This window comes from Uloborus diversus, chromosome 6 (assembly GCF_026930045.1).
Source record: "Uloborus diversus isolate 005 chromosome 6, Udiv.v.3.1, whole genome shotgun sequence".
In the NCBI taxonomy this organism is placed as follows: domain Eukaryota; kingdom Metazoa; phylum Arthropoda; class Arachnida; order Araneae; family Uloboridae; genus Uloborus; species Uloborus diversus.
In genome coordinates, this window is record NC_072736.1 from 28,755,847 (window position 1) to 28,783,707 (window position 27,861).

At 32.1% G+C, this 27,861-nt stretch overlaps 2 protein-coding genes across 2 annotated transcripts in view; one reads left to right on the plus strand and one right to left on the minus strand.

The window, feature by feature from the left end:
• Positions 1–10,632, plus strand: part of LOC129224341 (mediator of RNA polymerase II transcription subunit 17-like) — a 46,779-nt gene extending 36,147 nt beyond the window's left edge. The window contains exons 11-14 of the mRNA XM_054858783.1: positions 4,206–4,343; positions 6,226–6,340; positions 7,530–7,678; positions 10,396–10,632. Coding sequence (XP_054714758.1) covers positions 4,206–4,343; positions 6,226–6,340; positions 7,530–7,678; positions 10,396–10,609 — 616 coding nt within the window. The 3' untranslated portion in view covers positions 10,610–10,632. The remainder of the gene's footprint in view (positions 1–4,205; positions 4,344–6,225; positions 6,341–7,529; positions 7,679–10,395) is intronic.
• An 8,629-nt stretch (positions 10,633–19,261) lies between these two features.
• Positions 19,262–27,861, minus strand: part of LOC129224637 (very-long-chain (3R)-3-hydroxyacyl-CoA dehydratase-like) — a 32,452-nt gene continuing 23,852 nt past the window's right edge. Inside the window, exons 8-10 of the mRNA XM_054859119.1 lie at positions 25,687–25,793; positions 21,744–21,878; positions 19,262–19,701 (exon numbers count right to left, since the gene is read on the minus strand). Of these exons, the coding sequence (XP_054715094.1) occupies positions 19,622–19,701; positions 21,744–21,878; positions 25,687–25,793 (322 nt within the window). The 3' untranslated portion in view covers positions 19,262–19,621. The remainder of the gene's footprint in view (positions 19,702–21,743; positions 21,879–25,686; positions 25,794–27,861) is intronic.

Here is a 27,861-nt window from a genome sequence, read left to right on the forward strand (position 1 = left end):
GAAATTGGGCACAAACCTAAAATTATCATCTTTGCACACTTCAAATTTAACCCGGAACCTAATGCTGTTATGATCACTATCTCCAATATGCTCCCCTACACACAACCCCTGAACAAAACTACCTATGTCACAAAAAACTAGATCCAAAATGGCCTCCTCTCGAGTTCCCTGAGTTACAACTTGATCTAAGAAACAGTCACCAATTACTTTTAAAAATTCCTCTTCTTTGCCATTACCAGGATAAAAATTATTCCAATCAATACCCGGAAAATTGAAATCCCCCATTATGATAACGGATCCCTTACTGGACATGTCACTAATAATACGGTACATCTGTTCATCTTGTCCCTGGTTTGAATTAGGTGGCCTATAAATGTTTCCAAAGCGTAGCTTTTTGCCCTTACTGCTCATCAACTCCAGCCAAACCATATCAATATCAGTAGGCTTATCATTTATGACCAATTCATTGCAAATATAATTGTCTCGAACATAAAATAAAACCCCACCACCTCTTTTACCTACTCTATCCTGTCTGAACAAATTATACCCAGCAATATGTAATAACTCTGCATCAGATTCGGTAGCCCATGTCTCTGTAATTCCAATAACATCCAACTTCTCATCCATAACTATTCTTTTCAATTCATCCATCTTGTTCCTAATACTGCGAGCATTGGTATAGAAAACTTTAAGCATGCCTAAGTTGCTTTTATTTAACACCCTGAAATTTCCTAAATTACAATTGTTAACATTACTACTCTTGTTCGACACTTTATTTCCATTTTTAGCAATACCCAAAAAAATTTCATTCTCTCGATACCTGATGCTTGAACCATGCCCCCCATTCCAACTTAGTTTTTTGACTCCGAAGCCCCTAAAATTAATCCACTAACCATTTTGACCCCTGTAGAGCTCAGATGCAGGCCATCCCTAGCAATCCAATCCCATTTACAATGACTCCATACATCAATGAACCTGATACTGCACTTTTTGCAAATTGACAATACAAATACAAATACAAATAATAATCGAGCTTGGGCCACTGGAGACATTTTATACGATTAGTTCCAGAGCTCTTTCTAGAAGTAAAGTTATTAAACTCACACAGTTCAGAACTCACTGGAAGAAGAGCTTTTAGGAGTGACAAAGTAGGTCAAAACCAATGAGGATACCGACGTCGGTGACACACAACCAAAAACGTTCACATTGAGTTTTTTGAGCCATTCCTAGACAATAGAATTGATCTTTCTGATTGTTTAGTGAAGGAAAATTCTATCTTGGAAATGAAGCAAGTGATCTTGGATGCGTTAATGCTCTGCAAAGAATTACAGGGAAAAATTCTTGATGACTGCCAAAAAAAATAATAGCCAGCTCATCTTTGTAAACAGGACACGAAATTAATTATGCATGTTGTGTATAAAAGTCGATATAAGTATACATTAAACTTATTATATAATTAGTCATCACTAGAATGAAGTATTTTGTTATCTAGCGAACCAAACCCCTATTTCAACACTAGTATTAGGTCTCAATTTACACGGCATTTCCGTGGAACTCAACCCCCGCGTAAAACGAAGGTCTACTGTACATCAGATTTTATGTTCTGAAATGATGCTTAATACATTCTTACTTGTAAACTAAACAAGAACGAGCTTTTTGTAGTTGGAAATTACATTACTAAACACAATCGCCAATACATTTTCATAGCTCAGCATATGCCAAATTCATCATTACCTCCTTACAATAAGCAATATTATTGCTTTGTATTGGTAGCTCATTCAGCGGTTCTACCACCACAGTTTTTCCAAAATATTATTTCAGTCGGTAAAGCTTTAACAATTGTAAATTACATAACATTTGAATGGAATGCAGGCCCGTGTCCAGGATTTCACAAAGGGAGGGGTTTCAAAGATCTTTTAAAAATCATTTCTCGCAGTGGCATGAAAACACCTCTTGTACCGAATAATTCATTCCTGTTTTATGGCTATAATCAAGCAATGGAGTACTTTAGGGGCCAGAGCCATTGATTTTAAAGCGCATTACTATTCCTAGGAAGAGATAACAAGTATAGTATTATATACATGTAGGGATGTTTGTGACCCCTCCCCTATTTCCCCAAATTCCGGCTGCGCTAGTGGATAGAATGTTGTTTTACAGCTTCTTCAGAAACAAGCCTTTTTATCTGTTAACTACACTGCATATTGCAAAAGGTATTAAAAATTTCGCACAAATATTTTTTTTTTACATGCTGTATACCAAAAAATATTCCCATTGGATGTTTTGTATTGTCAGTCTATTCAGTGGTTCTTTTGCAACTGGTTTTCTAAAATATAATTTCAGTTGGTGAAGAGTGGGCACTCGTAAATTGCTGAAAAAAATCAGAGAAAATGACTCTAAAAAAGAGCACGGACATAAACATTAACACTATAACTAAGTTAAATATCATTTTCTTCATATTGCTTTTATCATTATTCTCCCCCAATGGGAGGGGTTTAACCCCTAAAACCCTCCCCTTGGACACGGCCCTGATGGAATGTAAAACTTTTCAAGTTAAAAGAGAAGAAAGAAATGTAAGCGTTTAGGATTGAGGTCCAACTGAGTTGAATAAGAGAAAAAAATACAGAATTACTGAGTTAAATTACAGAAAAACTTTAGAGAGAAAGGGGAAAAAAAAAGCGCTAAACGCAGACTTTCACATTAAAGTTAATTTAAGTCAATCACATATCATCATTTGACATATATTTGTTTCCCCAATGGGAGGGGTTTAACCCCTAAAACCCTCCCCTTGGACACGGCTCTGCTTATCTCTCGGTCAGGCGCTTGTATTTATGACTAGTGACACTCGCACGGCTTTGACCGTAGTAGAAAATTAAAAGGTTTTTTGGTCCCCCTGTATATTTACAAATAATGCATGATGAATTTCTTGCCAATTGGCTTGCCCACGTTATGATAACTTGGTAATTTACTCGTCCAGCTTATGATAATTTTGCTCGGGAAAATGTTCTTAGAATTGGAATAGAAAAAGAACAAAATCAAATTTTCAAAAAATAGCTTAAATGTGCACACCCCCATGCTACAAACTAATTCTTTGCCAAATTTCATGAAAATCAGCCGAATGGTCTTGGCGCTATATACGCGTTATAGATCCTGACAGACAGAAAGAGATCCGGACAGAGAGATATCCAGACAGAGAGACTTTCAGCTATATTATTAGTAAAGATAAAAAGAAGACCAAAAAAAAAGTGAAGGAAAAAAAGTTGGGGAATTTTATAAGAAAATTTGGCGGCTATTTAGGGAATTTTTTTTTTTTTTCAAGAGACAAAAATATTAGAGAAAGTCGATTCATTTTATGAAAATATTAGTGGAAAAATAATTTTTGCATTTGGGGAATTTTGGTAGAAAACATCGCTTTTTGGGGAAAAGTTGGAAGGGAATTGGGGAAATCTGGATTTGACCATCTGGCAACACTGGTTGCCTATGCAAAAATGGCCCCAAGTGGGGGTTGCCAGCTGTTAAAGGTTGCTTAGAATGAAAGAGTTAGCACTTTGCACTAACTTTTGGTACTAATTTTCAAGAAACTGAATGATATAAAGAGTTCAAAGCAAATATGTTCTGTATTTGTTTGTTAATTAATAGAGAATCATAATGCTCTTTAAAAGCAGATGAGAAATATCATTTTTTGACAATGTAGGTTTTTTTCCCTTTTCAACTTTTTTTAATTTGAAATTCCTGGTAGGAAAGTCATGTGATATTTTACAATAGGGTTGCACTTATTAATTGCTTTGAAATTCTTAGATAGCTCTCAAAACTTCTTTCCTGTGGCTTTTATTATTTTACTGCTGCTGAGGCCATCAAATTTACTATCTAATCATTTTTACCTTTTAAATACTAGGCAAGAGTTATGAGACCAAATTACTCATTTTGCATTAACTTAAATATTTTCAGACATGGTCGTTTTACTTTGGCTGCAAATATTCTACCCTGGGGAAGAAGAGAGCTAATAGGTCTTCAATTAAGCTTATAATTTTTGGTTATAAAAATTTCTGAACATATATCCATAGTTTGATTAGTAGTATGATTGATGGTAACTCAAGGGAGGAGCTTCCTCCTCACAAATGAACTATAAGTAGCATTACGCTATAAAATGTAAATTAACTGCATATTCTTGAACGCCATTTGTTTGAAGATGCAAATTTTATTTCTAGGACTATGTATATGATTGACACATTTGCTGCTGAAATTAAAGATCCATTAATAGTTGCTCATTGGTCATGCCTCAACAGTCCAACTCTAACTAGTGTGAAGATAAATGTTATGACCAATGGTTATGAAACAATTTGCAGGTAAATATTTATTATTTCAGCTGTTCGTAAAACCATTCTCCCACTACCAGTGGCAAATAAAGTGAAGCACCGTTTATATGTTTCTCTTTTATACGTTTTTATCAATTATATGTTTATTAAATTGGTCCCTGCAGTGTCTGATACACATTAACCTATACCTATTATACGTTTTTTCATTTGTACGCTTTTTTCATACAGTCCCTTCAAAAACGTATAAACGATGCTTCACTGTAATATTCATTTCTACTCCTGCAAAATAGAAATTTTTGTTGCAAACTGACTAATTTTGTACATTTGTTTATTTCTAAAAGAAGATGTAAATCTCAAAACTATAGTCTAAAAGACGGATTGAAAAATTATCATCCTTTGAATTAGCACACATTTCTTTTTTATACTGATAGTTTAAATAGTAGCACATACTTGACAGTACTCATGACTGGAGACATTGATCAAGTGATTTAGACTTGTCTAACCATGTGGTCACTCACTCCTTTCAAAAACGTTATATCTCAAGAAACGTGATTTTTCAGGAGAAGGATTATAAAAATTTAAGATATCATGAGTAACTATGTGACGCTGATTGAACTTTTTTTTACACATAAGTTCTTTTTCAACAAAATCTGGTGTTTCTTCTCTGTTTCATGAAGAAGAAGTGTAGAAAGTGTAACTTTTAAAAAGTTTATTTATGATGTTTTTGCATTTTATTTATGATGTTTTTGCACTAAATTTCAAAGATACTATTTGAAGTATCTCAAAATATGTCATTACTGTTTCTAATTCTTTTCCTTACAATACTGACAAAAATACAAATAGTGTGTTCTAAATTAAAATAAGATTGAAGAATGATCTTTTTTTGTGTGCCATACTGTTTTTGGAATAAATAATGTCATCTTTCACTAAACAACACAGATGTTTCATGCCTAATGGATCAAGCACAACCCAAGATGTGACATTCTTGAAAATAATATTCCGAAAATACTTGAAAATGCAAATACGACACTTTTGCTCTCTAACACAGAAATATTAAAAGTTATGGAAATGCAGGTATTGTAAAGATATGTCTTTTTTTTGAGCTGCAATGAATGAATAGCATAACTCAAAATTGCTAATTTTTGAAGTATGACATTTTTGAAAGGAGTGAACAATGTGTAGGTGTAAGAAAAAAAGCAGTCATAATTTATTTCTACAATTTTATGTGTTTTTCATCAAGTAATTATTGTTTTCTGTTTAGTTTTAAGAACTTTTTGTTCTGAAAATTGTAATATCTATTTTTAAATTTAATATATATATATATATATATATATATATATATATATATATATATATATATATGTATATATATATATATATATATATATATATATATATATATATAAAGCTTGTATTTTTGGATTTTTGGTTTGTAAATGTTCAATAATATTACTTCTTGTCATGCTTATATTCTGGACTTTTGGTAACCCCTATTGCTTGTTTTGTTAGATGTCGGGGACTAGTGCTGGTTTTTAGGCAAATTCGCCAGCAGCACTCACAAAACATCTCATGGTTATTTCCCTACCCTTGGGAAATAACCCCCTGATAAGGCCCCAGGGTATTTTGGGATTTTTTCAAATTTTCGTTATCATCTACCAGTATCATAGAGCTGCCTATGGTGCCTATTGAACTGAGTTGTGAAGTTCAATTTGATTGAATTGTCCAGGTCACAAATACAGTATATGATAGTGTTTCTTATATATATTTATATATATATATATATATTTAATTTAACTGTTCTCCCCCTTTTTAGAACTCACTTATAATTATGCTTTGGACTATGTTTTAGTTTGTTTACCGAGCAATTACGCTGATCATTTATTTACTACGCCTGAACTGGATTATTTTTCAGGACTCCATTAGTTGTTTATGTAGAAGAGAAAAGTTTAAGAGCAGTTTGCAGAGATGGTCGCTCAATGACTTTATCATACGAAGCTCAAGAACTCAGATACCTTCTCATGTGTCAGGTATGATCTATGTGTTCGATTCTCAAATTTTAGCACCATAGAGTTTGGAAAAAAATGTATGTCATGTCATAATTTTAAATCAAACCATAAAACTTCGGTTATGAGCCGCTTTTCAACCCTCATTATGTTTCTGTATATTTTAAAAGCAAGTAGGCAATATCTAGATAAATCTGTCATATTAATGACTATGAAATTTAGTATACAAATAGTTCTTTTAAAGCACGTTAAGTCCTAGTTTTAGTGTAAGAGATCATGCATCTAACATTTAAAACTCTTGTTTATAATTTTAGTTCATAATTTAAATATATTTTTCATGAAAATGAGCCATTTTACGCAACGTTTTCCGTTTGAAATTTTAAATGGTTTGGAACATTTTTAACTTCCAAAAAATCAACTTCAATACTTTCTTGGTGCAAAAGTATGTGACAAATTCGGTAAAGATCCAATATTAACTAGATTTGTATAAGGTACATGCCCACACAAATACAGTTCTCTCCTTTACTTGGTTCTACTAATATTTTAATTATTTTTTTAATGCCTCGGATTTTTTTTTGACTAATCAAATTTATCACCCACACACATTACATGTGATTACTATCTTTGTTTCATACCATTCAAGTTTTTATTAATAGTTGTCTTTAAGTATGTTTTTATCACACTATTTCTTAACATATTGAGGTTAAACTGAGTGAAACCTTGTTAATTATTTCCTATTTAATTCAGCTAAAACAAGAATGTTTATTCGCCCAAAAAACCAAAAATTAATCTAACTCCCTATTCTTAAGGTTTGACAAACCCTTCGGCATTTAATAAACGGGCAAAGACATTTGCTAAAAAGGTACAACCTAATAAACTGATAATTTGGAGCATATGAGATTTAACAAAGTGTTTTGCTGTTGATATACAAGAGTATTTATAAACAAATGCATATGAACTGGTTATAAGGACACTCGAAATCTTGAAGAGTAACCTTATAACAAGGTCTGAGTGTATACCTAATACATATGTGTTTATAAGCGAAAGTCTTTCCACCATGAAAAATTCCTTTTTGCGCCACTGGCATCAAGTGTTCTCATATAGTTAAGAATGTGCGGAAAAAGGTCATATAAAGGCCCTATTTTTTAATCTGTTGGAAGAGTGGGAACTTTATTATAAAAATATTGATATTTATTTGAATGTTTATTTATAGGTATCACAACATCAAGTCAATGCTGCTCAAGCATTAGCAAAACTGATGGGATGGAAAGTTATTTCTACATGTAATAATTTGGGTATAGGAATGCTAGAACCTGTTGGAAATGCATCTTCAGTATTAATGGCTTCTCCTGTTGGAGACAGGTACGTTTTACTTCACATAAAAGTAAGATATTTTTTTAGGTTTTCTTTGTTGCTAAACATTTGACACACTTAATTTACATAAAATACGCTGCCAGCTCAGTCATTCCATCCGAGGACTGTAGTTTCATGTTTTTTAGCACTCATCAGCCCGTAATAAGAAGTAACTGTGCTTGAGGCGGAAAACCTCTTAAAGGAGCCAAGCGAGCTAAACAAACTGGTAGCTAATGTAGAATTGGCACAGCAGACACTTACTGCAACTCATTTAAAACACAAATAACTTGAATTTGAATTTGATGCTTCAATTAATTGTACTGTTAACCTAATAAAATATTTCCTTTTGCAATTTTGTTTTCTTGACAGCAGTTGTCTTGGGACTCACTTAAAGTAGAGCACATTTTACATACTGATGTTTTATGCAACCTGGCAGCAGGCAAAAGCAGGGTACTACAAAATATCAAAGACAAAATTACTAAATTTCTAGAAAATTTCCCAAATTCTCTCTTAAGTTTTTTTTTTTTTTTCCGCTCTAAAGATAATTTGACAAAAATTACCTAAACTGCTAAAAACTCTTAAGAGATCAAGCGCAACAAGAAAAAGAAAAAGATGAACTATAATTAGGGTTAGCTAGGTTTTACCGTCCTGTTCAAAACTGTCCGAAAGTGTTCAAAACTACATTTTTAGAGAAACTGTATTTTGTGAGAAAATATCAAACAGAATAAACTGTGTCAAAGTTAGGTTTTATATTGAATATTATTCAATAGTGAACATTCAAGTATAAATATACAGTCGGACCTCCATATATCGAACTTCCACATATCGAAATTTTCTATATATCGAAATCCCAGCAAATTTCTATGTTCATTACATAGAAAAATTGTTTCTATATATCGAAAAAATCTCTGTATATCGAATTTTTTTTGAGACATTCGTAGATTTTTTTTATTCTTTAGGCTGTTTGTCTCATTAAAAATAAAGGTTAGGGGAGAAAATTATGTTCACTAAAGGTTGCTACGAAACTCATAAGGAATCTGATGTTGAGGGGTGTGTAGATAGGTCGTTGTTTCGTTCTAGAGTTCTTAAATTCCCTCAAGTTTATTTCAAATACTATCTTAGTTGTAACCAGTAACATTGTAAAATCAGTTTCAAGTCTTTTGTCTGTTGATTATCGTTCCTGGTCGTTTTAGCTGCAGTAAAAATCATTCAAGTTAAGTAAATTTTTTACTTTTCTCTCGATTACATTGTCAAAACGAAACTCCCCTAATGTTGCGGATCAAGTTGAATTGCCGAAGAATGAAGATGCATGAAGGCGCAAAAATGTAATTTCTGTTATATTTTTAATTATTAACTTTCATTTAATCCGATGCTCGTATAAATTATAAATTAGGTTTCATACACAAAAATTAGCTTTAATTTTAATGTTTTAGGAGATTTTAAAGATAAAATAAGATTGTTTCTATGTATCGAAATTTCTATATATCGAATTTTTTTCCGGCAATTTGCTACTTCGATATATGGAGGTCCGACTGTATATGTAACTTATTTATATAGCTAATTATAATCTAGTGACATAGAATTTGAAGCTTTCATTAAAAATTTCAATTTGTACGCTTGTTTTTTCTTTCCTTTTTTTTCATAATAGTAACCAAATTTTTCAACATTTATGCATGTGTGCAAATAAAAGTGTTCAAAATATGTTACAATAATTGATTCAAATGCGATAAATGACAATTTTTGAACTGGAGGAAAAAAATATATTTCCCGAGTTTATACAGTTTTGTCAAGATTTTCTTCTCTTGACTATAGTGCCATTTCATGATCTAAAACTAAATTACCACAAAACTACTTTGGAAAATGCCAATAATTCATTTCTATTAATTGTGAAGATACTATAGTATAGTTTTTGTTTATTGTAGTTACAGAATGTATTATATTTAAAATGTGCAATTTCCCTTTTTATTTCATAAGTTTCAAAATACAAGTGCATATATTTAATCATCAATTTATTGTTCTTTAATCTATAATTTAAAAAATAATTTTTGTTAAAACATCATGTAAAACTTATATGCAAAAACCATTAAAAAAAATTAAGCTTTTTTTTTGCACCTAAATATTACACATTTAATAATATTCCTTTGAGTTATAAATGAAACTGAAATTAGTTGTCTTGGCAGTGTTGTAAATTCCTTTCATAACTCTGCCAACTGTTACATAAAGAAATTTTTATGAATAGAGTCATCAGAAATTTTTTTAAGCAAAATATTTTTAAATGAACATTTCAGGAAAAAATATTATCAAATACTCATTAATTAAAACTCATTATTATCTATATTTATGCAGTATGTAGTACATTACGAATATTGCAGTAAATACTAATAGATTAGATTACACCCCTTCAGCTTTTAGGACCGTTTTGAATGCTAAAAGCTACCTGTCTTGCCCTAAACCAGTTTTGGACAGTTTAAAACCCAACTCCGACTATAATAGCTCCGGCAAACAAATAAATATTATGTAAACTGTTGTCTACTTTTAAATTTAAACAAACCAATTTTATTTTTTACTTATTAGTATTTTCTTTCCTTTGTAGTAGTGCATAGTAGTTAAAAACGTTTAGCATCTTATTCAAAAACAATTCAACTATAACTAGCTTTTTCAATAGTAAAATTTTACTTGAGCTCAAAAGTTTTGAAATAATTGCTTTCTTTCCTTTTTTCATTTAGAGTCATCGCCATAAGATGTGGTCCAAAAACTGGAATCCATGTCAGTGTTTCGTTTTCACCTCAGCATGCAGATTTCTATCCCAGCACATTAGTTCGAGACAGGAAATGGCAAAATTTAGCTGGCAGTTTCCGAGAAGTGTGGTGGGAAAAAATGGAAGGCCGGAACTTCTTGAATAAATTGGAACATTTGATGGCCAGTGTGACTCCTTGTTGATTCATAATATTTATAATGAAATTTATTTTGTACATAGTTTTTCTGAATTAAAATGTTTTTATAAAATTAGATGTAAAGAAATTTGTTTTATTTTAAACCTGCCATTTTTTTTACTGTTTTTTTGTAACATATAAAACTGTTTATTTAAAAAAAAAAACAAACAAACTAAAAGCGATGTGTATAAATATAACACAGATAAAAAATCTTAAGGAATGAGCAAACTAATTGTTAGAACTTTCTTGAAGCCTATAGCTAGCAGTGTCCTTGATGAATAAGTTTATTTCTTACAAAGATGATAAGGAAGAAGAAAAGTTAATGATTTCCAAGTCAATTTACTATTAAAAATAACCCCAATGATGAACCCAACTTCTTTCTAGAATCATACTTATGGTTCAATTTCTACGATAAAAGTGCATTAACATTCTTAGACGCATCAATATATCGCAGTCTCTTATACTGTAACAGTATATTGTAATTATTTATCTGCACATCATATACAGCAACTGGTAGCCACTATTCCCAGAGTGAGTCACACTGCAAATCCCCTTGCACAGCAAAGTGTACAAACACTAGGCTAATATTTGCTGGAAAAAAATAAAGTTGCAAATACATTAGCACCCTGATTTTATGTATTCTATCTATGATGCAAAACATACCTGGCAGGAAAACGTAAAATTGGAGGCATATTAAAAATCTAAGCATATCGTTTCAAAATTTAAAATTACCCAATGAGCTAGGAAGAAAGGTGTAATCTTTACTTATTTTTTGATACAATTTCATTTATAGCACGACCCATACTAGCAATTTTTTGCAAGTTTGCTTCTTTCTTGGCATTTGCAAATAAAAATTGCTTTAAGGATTTCATGCTTTGAATTGCTTGATCAGCTATGGGGACATCCTCCATTACCTCTTGTCTTTATCACTATCATTGGCAGCAGGTATCAAATCCAATATTGAAGTAGTTTGTGATGCGATAAGACAATACATAGGAACAAAAAAAAAAAAAAAAAAAAAAGGAAAAGGAAAAGAAAAAATATAAAAATAAAATTAGACTTCTGAAAGATTTTCAAGAAAAACGTCAGCAGTTCTGATCCTCAGTCATTCTGAAGGAGCTTTGGCACTTGGAGAAAACCCCTCGCACAGCCAAAGAACAATAAGACAAAGAAAAAGAAAGTCAGATTGGCTTCAAACAGCTATAACGGATTCTTATCTCGAAAAAAAAAAAAATATGCGAGTCTTGTAGATAAAAAATGATTTTAATCTGTTTGTAGAAAAACATATTAAACTGAATGGCAGCATAAAATCTGGAACATTATAACATTAACAATAAAGCAAATTTTAGGGATCAGCAGAAAATGAAGTTGGAAGCAGGATAACACATGAAGCAGCTCTTGTGTATAAACATGAGTGTTCCATGGTTGCCGTTTTTCTAAATACTTTCCAGGCTTGTAGGCCATGGTGCATCCAGGAAGTTTCTGGCTGACATTTCGACTGACACTATTGCTGCAGGCTTCTTTGAATCACAGTGCTTTGAAGTTTGAGACATGTCAGAGGAAATATCATCCTGGATAGACCACAGCCATGAAGCCAGGAAAATAGTAGCAATTTAATTTATGAAATGATTGGTAGAATTAATTGCAGCCACCAAAAACCTTTAAAACATTCATAAAATTACACTTAATTTCATTAAATACCGCATAAACTTTTTTTAAATGGAGAAAAAAAACTACAGTTATCTTTTTTTGGAGATCTTAAACTATATAAAATTTATGTGCTTTTCCTGAGTGGCATGAATTTTGATGCTTGAAAAGTAGAACAGCTGACGTGCAATTTACAAACTAATGGGGGCCATGAAGAATCCCCATAAAATCAAGTTTTGGGAAAATTGAATAGTATTGTTTCGATGAAAGAATTTATGGGCCTAGTACATTGTTCGTAAAATCATAAGTGTTCAAAAATTGGAGGTGTGTAAAAATGGAGCATCAACTGTGATCTTTATATCAATTTAGAGCAGAGTTGGGTTTTTGACTGTCCAAAACTAGTTTAGGACAGGAGGTTTTTACTGTCCAAATCTGTCCAAAAGTATGCTAAAGCTAAAGCACTCGTTGATGGTTTTTAAGATTTTCTGGGCTTTTCTTTCTTAAAAAATGCTTAAAGAAAAGATATTATAAATATTTTTTTTTCAGTTTATAAGCTTTCATCGGGCCGAACAAAATCAGTTTGCGGGCCGGGTGTTGCTTGTGGGTCCTAGGTTAGACCCCTGCAATAGAAAATGAAAACATCCACTCCAATGTATAACAAAATGTAATACTGTAATTTACAACCCCGGCTAAGTTAAGGCAAAAATACCAATCAGCTCACTAACAACATCCAGATATTGCAGTTCAGTTTATTACCCAGGATTTTTGCCCTCACTTTACGAGCTCAGCCCTACCAGGTTCGTGAACTCTCGCTAGTGTGCTAAATTAATCAAGCAAGAAATTGCAGTTTCTGTATGATTGGTATTTACTTGCATAAGAAAACTTATATATCTTTTTGAAGCTAGCACCAAAAATGTGTATATTTTTTTTGTTGAAGAATCTTCAATCATGTACATTATAAATTTTATTTTATCTTTAATCATAATGCAGTATGCAGTCACACTGACTAATAGTCAGCTATACAAATATGCATGGATAAAACAACAAAGAAATACCCACAGCTCAAATATCATTGAAAATTATCTTTTTGTCTTTGCAAACATAATTTATAATAGAACTGCAAATTCTCTAGATGCATGTAAACATTTCTAAAAACATTAAATCACTGCTTTAGTTTTTATTTTTTTCTTTTCAAGAGGAGAATCAATTATTACGCAATAGCTCACATATAAATTTAAAAGTTTCTACATTCTCTCTACAAAGAATTTGCAAAAAGAAAAAATCAATACCAACCAAATGAGCTTTACATCTATTTTTAAAAAACATTATTAGGAATGTAAAAGTCATATACATTTTGAATGTATTAAAATTTACAAGAGAAATGAACACAAAATAAGTTATACATTTAAATGACTAGTTCTACAATTTGTACATGATTTTATAATAAATCATAACAGAATAGTTTATTGCTTTACAAGTAAAAAAAAAAAACAAACAAATAAATAACATTACTTTCTGTGATAATGTATATCACATTTTTTTGCTAACGGTCTTTTCCCCCCATTTTTTCTGTCATTTTAATACTTTCCCCCCCATTTCGTTTGTTTTTTTATTTTCGCGCGCATTCCACGCATTGTAAGATATTAACTATATGATTTTAATCATTTTTCTGCAGCTCTAGCTTTGAGTCCATTTTTTTCAATTTCTTGTCAAAGATCGTTTTTTTCCCATTTTCTTGCACTACCATTGAAATTTTACTAGCGTCCTTTCCTTCCTTGTTTAGGCGGCAAAAGCGCTGATTGGTTCCCGGGCATTGCGGCGTCCCACGAACTGTTTTGCCAATTCATTTTTCCACCCCGTCACACTCTGCCTGCAGCACTTGGTTCAGTTGGACGTGTCGCCGCACTCTCCATGCTTTTCATATATGGCAACGATGATGAGATGCTGCCCGGCGTCCTTGGACGACCGTGGCTTTCCACCATATTTTTTAAGTCTTCTATAATGAGGTGAAATTTGTTAGCTTTTAATTTCTACATACAGTCGAGCCTCCATGTATCGAACTTCCACATATCGAAATTTTCTATATATCGAAATCCCAGCAAATTTCTATGTTCATAACATAGAAAAATTGTTTCTATATATCGAAAAAATCTCTATTTATCGAAATTTTTTTCGAGACATGCATACATTTTTTTTCCAATTTAGACTTTGTCTCATGAAAAATGAAAGTTAGGGGAGAATATTATGTTTACTAAAGGTTGCTGAGAAACTCATAAGAAATCTGGGTTTAAGGGGTGTGTAGATAGGTTGTTGTTTCATTCTGCAGTTCTTAAATTAACTCAAGTTTATTTCAAATCTTAGTTGCAACCAGTAACACTGTAAAATCAGTTTCAAGTTATCCTTTTTGTCTGTTGATTATCATTCCTAGTCTGTTTAGCTTCAGTAAAAATCATTCAAGTTAAGTAGATTGATTTTTTACTTTTCTCTCGATTACATTGTCCAACGAAAATCCCCTCATGTTGCGAATCAAATTGAACTTCTGAAGAATGAAGATGTATGAAGACACAAAATTGTAATTTCTGTTAATTTTTCAGTTATTAACTTTCGTTTAATCCGATGCTCGTATAAATTAGAAATTGGGTTTCATGCACGAAAATTAGCTTTAATTTTAATGTGTTAGGAGACTTTTAGGATAAAATAAGATTGTTTCTATATATCGAAATTTCTATATTTCGAATTTTTTTCCGGCAATTTGCTACTTCGATATATGGAGGTCCGACTGTATATAGCCAAGACTAGGTACATTTTCGAGGCAGAGGATGACAATAACTGTGGAAACTTTCCTGAAAGAATGACTTACGCGGTCAGTAAGCAGCTAACTCCTGCAAAGAGCCCTCCATTTTCGACCTTATCAAGATGCACAACCTCTCTGTGAGCGTCGATATGCATCTACAATTTTCCTTCGTAAATCTCCTTTGAATTTTGAAGTGAGACAACTTCAACGCTAACACCAAGGCGTTTACCAACCGTTGTGCCATTTTCTGCGCAGCATGTCCTGCAACCGACATCGCCCGTATCTGATCGTATCCTGCATACATCCCATCTTCTAGGTTGCATCTTGAAAAGAGCATCCCGTCTGTCCCCCATTTAAGTGGACTGTTTTCGCGAACCCAGCAATAGCATTGTCCCCTTTTTTTCCATTAAACGAACTTTTCAATTTCCAGCTATATGTTTTTTTTGAACATTTGTGTGCTTTTCATCCGCTGTTCTTTTAGTCTTTTTCGAAAGGATGTAAGTGTTAAAATGTCTCTAACCTGGTGATCACCATTCAAAATTCCTGTCAACTCCTGTGTGCTTCGAAATTCGACCTAAATAAAATGTGTGCAGTAATAAAAGTGTTTCGTTCCTACGTCTACACACACTCATCATGCGGTAAGTCTCTTTTGATTTTTATTTTTTGCTAGGCATTCAAGGCAGTCGTTGGCCTCAAGTTATTGCGGCGGTGATGCTTCCACTTCCACGGCCTAGAAAGTTAATTCTTTGTCTTTTGATGAATTATACCTAAATATTTTAAAATTAACATGATGCACCATAACACTTTTTGAACTGTTTTTATGAGATAATTAACTCTTTCAAACGTGTTGCTGGCAAAAAAATTTTCTAGAGTTCTGGGGCCATGCTGAAAGCACAAAAATATGAAATGGAGAACGAGTCGCGTTGGAGAAGAAACAGCTGGGCTTGGAGTTTAAAGCAAGCGTAAGTGCAAGAACCTGTTTTCCCTTCAACCAAAATTTTTTTTCCGCTACTTTGCCCCCCAAGATCGGGGCAGGTTGGGGTCCACAAGGGACAGAATATGACCGGCTTTGGGCAGGTTGGGGTTGAAAGAGTTAAAGCATAAGTAGATGATAAGGTACTCAGAACTCCAAGCAAATGCAAGATCTTCTTATGACTCTTTGATAGATCAGTATCTTGCATATAACATCTGCAAAGAAATTCATTTCTATTTGTTATGGAATGGAGCATAATTTTATAGGTGTTACTATAATACCATGAGGATGAAAAGATAAAGCAGAAAATAGTTTTAAAATCCAATTATCAGTGTTGAAATAAGTGTTCAATTAGCAGTGAAAGAAATAATGATGAAGAGGGCAAATTACAATTATTTTAATACATTACTATAATAAGTAATTAAAGTGACTGTAGTGTTTTTCGTTTTTTTTAGTTGATCACGCAAAAAATATGTATAAATTTTAAAATTATTTAGTCAACCTGCAAAATAATTTCAAAGCAATGCCTACTTGAAGGTGAAAATATTTCAAAGTAGATAAGCAAAACTTAAAATTAAAAAATAAACAAAATTCAAAAACTTTAAGTAAAATAAACAAAAATCTACACGCATGTTTGTAAAAATTGCAACAACATGAAGGACTTATTGGAAATGAATAAAATTTATTGCACATAATATTCATAGTGCTACAAATAAACGATCAAAATTACAGATCAATGAAATGAAAATAGCAGACTTAAATTAATATCGAATGTAGCTACCCCGCGCAGGTTTGGGAGCCTGTACACAGGGCCACCGTTTGGGTGGGGATACCGGACCTATAGTTCCAGGGCATGGAGCTTTGTAGGGCCCATCATGAAACTGTTTTTTCAATAATTCCGACTCGTTTTTTTGCATTGTCCAGGACTATTGAAAGCACTCGATCGTTTTTTTGAAAAACTTACTTTACAATTAACGGAAAAAGACATTCAGTGAAGCAAACGTTTCAAAAATATTTCAGTTTTTAAAGAGCATGCTTATGTCAGCCTTTTGGTTGTGTATTGACAAACATAGCGTAATTGTTCAAACCCATGGAATTTCAGTGGATGTGGAGCTTAATGTTCTAACTGATATCCATAAAGACCTTCAAAAGTTAAGGGATGGTTGGCCTGCAATTTTCAAAACACAAAATTGATTTTTAAATGAACGGACTTAAAAATCAAACTTTCGAATTGAAAAAAAAAAAAAAAAATTATAAAAGAAAAACGTTTTTTGACGAAGGAGCAGAATACATCAAAGTAATGAACTCAATATCCCGTGAATCTGAATTTCAAAGCAGAAATAATTTTTCAGTTTTGGACTTTTTTATAAATTATATAAACGCATGTTTTGAAGAAATGAAGATAATTTATTCCCTGTTCAAGCCAATACTCAAATATATGCCAATAGATGATGAAGTGCAAAAGATGTCTAAATGCAATTTAAAACTATTTGTTATGAAGTGTGTGTATCACAGGAAATGAAACGACGGTATAAAAATATGCAATGGTGGGGGGGGGGGGGGGACATGGGAAAGGCCCAGGATTAAAATTGGTACCGGGCCCCATTGCAGGTAGCGGTGGCCCTGCCTGTACACGTTTTGGCATCGAATCAAAGAGGTGCTGAATGTCACGATTGGGAATAGTATCTCATATGGCTTCAATCTGAAACCGAAGTTCATTCGTACCCTCTACCGGACAAGACACATGGGCAAGTCTCCAACCAACGCAATCTGAGACATACTCAATGGGCGTCATATTTCAAGAACGGGCAGGCCAAGGAAGCAGCGTAACCTGTCGTGCACCGAAGAACACCTGTACGTTACGTGCAACATATGTACATGCATTTTCTTGCTGAAACACTGCACTAGGAAGGCTCTGAAGAAAGGATAGTACCTTCGGCGCCACAGTGTCCCCGAAGTAGTGCTTGCTATTGAGGTTACCCGTAATTTGGAGTCGATGGGATTGTCCTTGATATTCAGAAGCGCTCCTGACTGTGACGCCTGGCGTTATGCCGGTATAACGATGGATTGCACACTTTGGGAGGTGACGTTCCCATGTGTAACTTCCGACGCGAACACGTTCATCGTTGTAGTGCAGATTAAATCTGGACTCATCCGAGAAGACAAGTTGCTGCTAGTCCGCCCGCCATTGGGCTTGCTGGTGGGCCCATTGAAGCCAGAAGCAATGATGGTTGAGGGTGAAAGGAATCCTTGCATGCAGGACCTGGCGCAGTAGATGTCAATGAACTGTGGATGCAGCAAATGTGACACCTGTAGTCATACTCAAACGTTGTGTTAGCATACTAGAGGACGCTATACGATTCATCCCAGCTAAACGGGTGAGGTGTTGATAATCTTGTGGCGTCGTTCAGTTCCGTGGGCTGGTGCAATTCCTTCGGCTAATTTCATCATCCTTTGTCCATCTTTTACAAATATGCATCACAGTTGAGGCATTACGCCACGTGCGGGCCCTGATTTCTCTATACGTTAGTTCACCTTCACGCATGCAGATCATGCAGCCCCATTCTAACTCCGTTACTCGTTCTTATGATGATCTGCGTTTTGGACGAGGCATATTGAGTACTAGAGAAACATCTACCTTCGTCAGATAATCATACACTGATTCGAAAAAACCTTTACTGCCCTTTATTTACAGCATCTAAGCCCCAGTGCAGAGGAGTAACTCGGTCCACACATGCGCAATGTCTCTTTAATTCTAATCGTTTGCATATCTTGTCCTGCTATGCATTACCTGTGAATTTCAGTTAATTTGCATAATTCCTTCTTGGTGTTGCAATTTTCACAAACATGAGTATATATATATATATATATATATATATATATATATATATATATATATATATATATATATATATATATATATATATATATATTGGCTTGAAGTTTGCAATTTAAGGTCTGTTGAGTAGCTTATAATAAAATGCTTTTATAAAAGCTTTTAAAATACAACTGATTACTTTCAAAATTATGAATTCTATAAATTTTGTTCAAGGCATGAAGAAAAAAAAAAGGAGGGGGGGGGGCAATAAATTAAGTGAATACATTAGCAATATTTTTTAGTTAGATTTAAAGCTGAAAGAAGCATACAAATAAAATTTAACTATTATTTATTCATAGACAATTATGAAATTTTTAATACAACAGTAATTTTAAGCTGTAATTTTTTTGGAGGGCTCTGTCCTTAACAGCTAAACAAAATATAATATTCTAAAATGATGTTTAATAAATACATCAGTTCTTATCTAAATAATTACATGAAAATGTAGTTATATGTGAAATGTACACAATTTTACAACTAACTTTTACAGTAATTTTAGCTTTTGCAAGCATTTTCGTGCGCTTTCAAATAAAACATTAACGAAGAATAACATAATTTATACACATAGTTTTTGTCTGAAATTATTCTAATAAGAATAGACAATAAAATATGTAACAAAGATAATGTAAAATTGGCTATACCTTTGTATCAAAAAGTAAAAACATAATATTGATGAAAAGTTATCAGAAAATTAAGTCAAGAAAAATCACATTGGGGCACTTTAATTCTAATCTCTTTTTAAGTTTCGATCACTGCACAGAATTTTAACTCTCTGCCGATACATGTATGTCATCATAAAGTATAAAACTGAAAGAAAAGGTAAAAATTATTAAACAAATGATGGAAACATTTTTTAAAAAATCAGTTGAATTAGACATTAATTATTTTACTGGATTTAGTGTCAATATTCAATGAAATGTAAATTCTTCAATTACTTGAATAATAGTAACTTGAACTTTAAGGCAGTTATTTTGACTGCCGTATTTTCCTGCGTATAATCCCCGGATTATCTGTTAAAAAAGGCAAAGTTTATGAAGTGCGGATAATGCACTTCCGCGGATTATCTGTGACTTTTTTTCCCTTAACACCAATGCTCCGATTCACCTAACAGACCGTACGCCGACTGAATGTTGTTTATTTTACATTGCTTGCAAGTTCCTTTTGGAAGCCTGCCTGTATGTTGGTTATTTTACGTTGCTTGAATGTTCCTTTTACGTGATTCAGGCCATGTAAAATAATCTACATTACAGGAAGCCCTTTGCCGTTTGCTCCTTTGTCTTGACTCTGTTTTTCAAATAATTAGCATACTGTAATCTTGATTTCAAGAAGAAATCATTATATATAGATTATAGTTCAGATTCATTTTGATTATGCCTTCAAAGTAATTACCTTTTCACGTTTTTAGTTTAGTTACTCAAATGGTATGTTAAATTCAAACTTCATTTTTTTACATCATATTATCCGCGGATTATACGCCACCGCGGATTATACAAAGCTTTATTTCCTTCAGGTTGATTTTAGGACATGCGGATTATAGGCCACCCGCGGAGGAAAATACGGTATGTTTACAATACCATTATTATTTATTTTTGGTGCAAAAATTAAACTTTAATCAGTCATCACGTAGCCAATTGCATTTTTTTCTGATTTTTTTTTTCAAACACAGCAGATACCTAATTAACATGCTGCCATTTGACCGGATGTCTGCTTTAACTGGTAAGACATTAGTTCATAAATTAGGAAATGCTTGTTTAATAATCTTTTTTTTTTCATTTGTTTAAGGCAATTCAATGCAATAAATTATTTAATACTATTCTAAAGCATGCATTCTTTTATCATAGATATACAGTAGTACCTCCTTTAAGGGACACCTCTGAATAAGGGACACCTCTATTTAAGGGAGACTTTTTCTGGTCCCAGTCCTTTTGAATAGAAACCTCCATGTGTTCGCCTTTCATTAAGGGACACTCTATTTAAAGGACAGTCACAGAGAAAAGTTACAAAAAAAAAAAAAAAAAAAAACATATAAAAAGATTAGAAATATCGAATTTACTGGAATTCAAGGTTTACTTTTTGTTCAAAAATTAATTGGTAAAAGTTTGCTTGGACTTTATATACATATTTCTTAATTTTTATGCTCAAGTTCTTGCTGAGTCCTGCATTAATGCTTTTTCCTCTCAATAATTTCTTCATATGGACATGACAGATAGGGTGCCGCCCATCATGGCAGGCTTTGTATAGAAACATTTAAATGTGATCACACTGTTTATAACACAAATCCATGTAACACATTAATTCAAAATCGTATTTTTTGAAAATCAGTTACAAAACTTTGATGCTACAGAATGTGATAAACTTTTTTTTTCCAGTTTGAATAATTCTGAATTTTACTTTAGATATGAAACATTTTCAATACTTCATCTTATGCGTTAGTAGTTTACATTTATTATGAAATAACACTCAGTTAAGTACACAACATGCATCAATTCATCTACCTCCGAAGTAGGGACACCTCTATTTAAGGGACAGTTTGTCCAGTCCCATTAGTGTCCCTAATTGAGAGGTTCTACTGTATATATTTTTTGATTCTCCGTTTTAACTGGAATTTCACTTAACCGAATTACCCCCTGGTACCACTTGAACCGGTTCCTCGGAAGACTACTGTAAATATTTTATTGTCAAAGCAAATGAGATTAAAAAAAAGCTATATGTATTAGTAAAAAAAAGCTCTGCTTACCTTACATTTAAAATAGGATTATGAATTAGGTTAATCTTGTTTTAATGGAAAATATTCTAAAAACTATGTCAAAATTAAAATGTAACTATTAGCAACAATTTAAAATACTTACGAGGAAACAATCCAATTAATAAATAAAGCCTCATAACTGTGGGAAAATAAAAGGAAATATTCCATGGATTGGGAAGAAAAACACTATATTTCTGTGTCTCTTCAAAGTATGGTATGTTTCTAAGAATGATTATACCTTAAAAAAAAAAGAATAATACATTAATATGGTTAAGATACACATGGGTCATTCTTCAAAAAGCGTAACTTTTCTGTCACACGCCTTTTACAGTAAAACCTTTAAGGAACAATTTATTTAACAATGATTTTTAATTTCATCAAAAATATATCTATTTAAACCTGCCAACAATTTTTAAATAATAATTTTTATTTTAGTATATTTTGGGTTCACAACATGTGAATTCTCACCTCCCTGGCATGTCACACACCTTATGTGACTGTTTTGTTGCTTAATAACTTGTTTAATTAAAAGTATATACTTACTTATCGATTATTCCTTTCACAAGTGCCTCAAATGTACTTTATGTATTTTATGTAGGATAATTGGACGAGGAGGCATTATTTAGAAACATAATAACTATTTTATCGCCATTGCGGAACATGCCACACTGAAATCGAATCATTTCGAGCTCGAGTTGAGTTGCAACACAACATTGAAAACAATTATTACGAAAAATAAAATACGTGGAGAGATAAATTATATATATACAACACTAATTGTTAAAGTATATTTATTTTTTAATATTGTGTTTTAGTAGGACAAGAAGCCATGTCGCACAATAAATTCTTACCTCCGTTACCTAAACACAAAATGCCATTCCTCGTTAACATGTGGCAGTAATGACATCAAATTTTATTTTCCATGATACAAGGGATCCCTCTTGTTTATTTTCAGCTGCAGTTGAAGTTGTGAGATTTTTGTCGGAAAACAAAAAGAAAGATTTTGCTTCAAAAAATATGGATGGTTATTCTGATTTCTCACCTCCGTGAACTTGAATTTCAGGGATGTAAATTAATGTAAAAAGAGAACTTAACATGTTTTTATGTGCAGATTGTAGCAACTAAAAAAAAAAAACATTTTTTCCTTGAAAAATGTATCTATTAGGCTTATATTAATGGCAAATTCTCAACTCCGTGACAGACCTTATCAATGTTATTATTTTTGAGGTGAAAATTAATGATGGAGGAGGAATACATAAATAATAGGCATTCTACCAAAATTATAAATTGCCAGTAAATTTACTAAATACTATTTTTAACATACACTTGAAACTACTGATTAAGCCTTCCTTTAATTAAAAGTGCATAATATTATATTCCCACTAATCATTAAATAGCTGATTGTTTGCACAATTAACAAAATTACTGCTTTGATATTAAATTGGCCTTGATTTTGAAACATTAAATTTTTTTCTTTTTTTTTATTTCAATGAATAAGGCATTTTTTAATTTTTTTAATTTATGAGTAAAATAATTGGAACTTAGCTGGGCCATTGTTTATAGTTACTTCTAGTAGATAACACTTTCATGTAAGAACGAAAAAAACAGAAACGAAAGGTTTCCAAATTGAAAAATATTTGCATTCAAAAGTTACGTTTTCTGGAGAATGACCCACATATTTACAGTGTGATCATAATATTACTACTTAATTAGGAAGTTATCAATTTTTACAAAAGTCACTGAAAGGAAAAGAAATAAGATAGAGACCCCATAAACACACAAATCAGTAAAAGTGTAAACTCATAAAAAGATCCCGATTTCTGGCACATTTATTAGTTATTTTTTTCCTATCTGTTTTGAAAACGTGTTCCTTCTTTATTTGATTAATTTAATTGTTTTGCTTACTACATTTACACTGTTATCAAAATCCTGTTTTCCACAAGAAAAAACCTTTAAAACATTCTTAAAACAATTTTTTTTCTCTTTTTTATTTTATACAAAAAGTTGTTTTAAACAAGTCAACAAACAGACACATTTCTTAGAAAATTTAATATCCAATTTAGGGGTTGCATAATATAATGTGTTAACAAGAAGTAGCATGCTTCAATAAAAATTTGTCAAGTAAAGTGGTGTTAAATATAGATAAAGCATTTTTAATCTTTCATAATATTGAAAATAATTTTAATGAAACCCATGCTTATCACAGAATTATCACTCTGAAATTAACACTATTTAATTTTAGCAAAAATGTGAGTTTTTTTTGTATAGGTGTAAAAATTCCGAACTAAAGAGTAAAAAGTGTAAAAAACAGCCAAATCCGAACTAAAGAGTAAAGCGTAAAAAACAGCCAAAATGTGTACGTGTTATGCCAAGATCTATAAAAGTTGGAATAACATTGCCTTGGTGTTGAAAGGGGGGCTTTGCAAGGAAACTAAAGCCTCTTCTTTTACGGCAATTGAAAACTAAATCTGTTAACATAACCCAAAATTAAATGATACCCTAACTTATCTTACTGGTTTTTTAAGTTACAAAATACAAATTCTTCATTACTTTTTGAGGTCCAAAATATCAAACTGCGTTATACACAGTAATTGTGTACAAAAGCATCTTTTTTTTCTATTAAGTTTTCAATTTCTCCTGCCAAAAATATAATTGTTAGATTAACACTGAAACACATATGTTTCATCTAATTAGTTACCCAGGCAGATGTGATGCTTTTTGGAAAAGTGAAATTTTGTTGCCACATTTTGAAAGCAGAGATTTAACTCCTTAGCTTTTAGACTTTTACAGTACCCCTTGTCTACAGCTACGTTATCATGACTAGGGATTTTTTCTTGCGTTGGTGAGAACTGTCTTGGTCCACTTGCACACCTCATCTAAACGTTGATTATACAATGAAAGTAAAAATTTAGCAAATACTGTAAACTCTTAATAACTGGAAGTCCCAAGGGACTGGCTAAAATCTTTGAATAATTAGTTGTTTGAGTTATTGAAAGTTCCTTTTCTAGCCATTAAAAAAAAAAAAAAAAAAAACCCTACACAGAGAATTTTTTTTATTAAGATACTTTAAAGTTATTTTGGATTGCTTGCATTTTTTTAAAATCACATTTTAAAGTATTATTAGTTTTTAAACACAGTTCAACTTATCCATGTTTTTGGAATTTTTCAGTGACTGCATTAAATTATTTGCAAAACCTGATACTTGCTGATTAGTTGGAGGTGATAGATTCCTCATCATTGTCTGCACAAGCAGATTCTCTATGAACAGCTTCTATAACAGCTCCGCAGAATAAGGATTCACACCCAGTTAGACTTTCCTCAATATTCAAGTAATCTTTTACTTCTGCCTAGTCTACATCAACAAAGATTAGCCGGCAATGAAATTTTAAGTCGTCAGCCTCGGCAAAAAGTAGCCTTATCACGCAGTTTTGCAACACTATGAACATTAAGGAGCACTATTGTAAATAAATTATCCTTATCATACAAACTGAGATGCAAAGCAATGAGTTAAAGAAAAAAAATATCTTCTTATTTTGGCTGCATTTATATGCATCAAATGAAAATGAAACTTTCATAAAAACTTCAACTTAAAAGGAGTACATTCGTGATATAGAGACAACTTTGCATTGAAAACAGTAAATTATTTTGGGACTGAATGAAAACTTCGAGATAAAGGAATGTTCTGAATTATAAGGCTTTGAGTTATTGAGAGTCGACTGTACTAATTTTATTAGGTAAAAAAGGAAAAAGTTAAAATAAGGCAATTTATATTTCTGAACATTAACTGCTGACTTAATATAACTATTAGTCATTAGTCTTAAAAAGATTGGTTACATTTTTAGCTTATACCTCGTGATTTAAAAGTAACTATTTCTTAGTTTTACTGTTTTTCAAATAATTTTTGCCCTTAAATCAGTAAATGTAGCACATATTTCATTACAAAATGAAGTACACAACTATATTTTAACTTCATAAAGTAATAAGTGCTACATAATGAACAAATATGGAAACAAAATGCAGTTATTTAATATTAGTTTGAAAATTACCTTCACAGAGAAACCCAAGAGGATACAATGGTATCCAGATGGTATACCTCAGCCAGCTAATGAAACCAATGTTTACTTTATAAACCCGAAGCATGTAATAAGGATACCTAACAGAACAATAGAAAAATCAGCAAAATAAATTAAAACTGAAGCACAACTGCATTCCAGTAGCAAATTTACAAAAGAATGCATCAATTTATTTTCATTCCAAATCAATATTTATCTCACTCTTATAAAATGTTAACAGTATTTACTATATTAGAAAAAACACTATTACAGTAGAACCTCATCCATCTGGACTAATAGGGGATTCTGGTCATCCGAATTAATGAAAGCATGGATTAAACAAAATAACCTATAAATTGAGCCTAAGACAGAAACAAAGTACTGTATATAGTAAAACTTGTATTTTGAATTCAAGAGAATAAAATATTAAAATGAGAAAGAGAAAACTATAAAATGCATTACAAAAATACAAAATTAGGGCTAAGAAAAATTTATTACTGGGTTATCTCGCCTTTTGTTTATACAGTATGTGCATCTAAATGGCTGTCCCGATTAAGTCAAGTTCGGCTTAATAGGGTCTGGATTAATGAGGGTGCACTGCATGTCAAATGTAATCCACTCTTTTTAAATCAGTGGATTTTAAAAATTAATTATTACAGTAGACACCGGTTAATTGAATCAGTGGTTAATTGAATCAACTGCTTTAATGAATCAAATGGTCAAAAACAAAACAAAATCCAGCGTTATTGAACTAACCACTTTATGGAATCAAAACTGATTAGAACAAATGTAATTCATATAAGTGGAGCACTGTAGTATTATAATTTTTTCAGAAATTTTGCAATATTTTTCTTCCAGATGTACAGTAAAAATGCAACTGCTAGGTATTAAATGCAATTTAAGTTGGGAAAACGTTTCAGATATTATGCTCCCCTTATTCACATTTTTCAAAAAGAAAATATGATTTTAATCAGTTAAAAAACAATAGGAAACTAAAAAGAAAAAAAAAAGGCCTGTTTGAGTTTGAGAATGTGACTCTTAAAAATAAAACTCATGCAAACCAGTGTTGCCAGATTGGGAGAAATTTCCCCATTTTGGGGAAATTTTATGCTCTCTGGGGAAATTTTAGGAAAATGGGTTTTGAGGGGAATTCTGTGGGGAAAATTATTTTTCTTGGGTAAAACCCGAGGGGAAAAAGATTTTTTTTCGTACTTAAATTTGCATATTTACATCTGGTAGTTACATTGTTTGTATCAAGCATTATGGTTTAGCTTTGTTCAACTTTATGGAATTTGCATTTCGCATTATATGGAATATTTTCTTAAAAATTCGCATTAACGTTCCTCTTAGTCTGCCAGTGCCATCCAATCAAATCCAATATGAGTAAAAATCCTTTCTGGATGCAGGCGCTTGTGTTTATAAAGACAAAAAAAAAAAAAAAGTTGGGGAATTTTTGAAGAAAATTTGGTTATTTGGGGGGGGGGGGGAATTTTCAAGAGAAAAAAATATCATAGGATGTTGATTATTTTACGAAAATATTAATGGAAAAATAATTTTTGAATTTTGGAAATTTTGATAGAAAACATCGTTTTTTGGGGAAAAGTTGGATGGCAAGTGGGGAAATCTGGATTTGATCATCTGTCAATGCTGATGCAAACTCAAAGCTTCTAAAAAAAACAGTATGAAAATCATGCATTTTTTTAAGAAAAATAATTTTTGTTCTTTCTAAATGAAGAAATAAAAAATAAAAAATTTCTTCAATTAGCTCCAACTAAAATAATTTAATCATTGTCCTCCTAAACAGGACAATTGACATCCCCTGCAACTTAGGGAATATCCATAATTCTCATTTGTCAAAGTTTAACATCAGGGACAGATACAAGGGCGGGGCTATGACCCTCCCGTGAGGGACCCTCCACTGGTAATGTGTCAAAAATGAAGTTCAAAAAATGGAAATTTAGCCGAGTTTCACTGATGTTGGGAGAATGGAGGCTTGGGTTTGGGACCCGATCTGGGAACTGTTTTGGAATTAAAGTCCCAAACCTATGTGATTAATATTTTTAAATCAGTATATATAGTAAAAAGTAAGAAATGAAAATCAATCGCCCCTCCCTTGTAAATTTTCTAGATACATCCTTGGTTAATATTTAATACAATGAAGGGAAAACT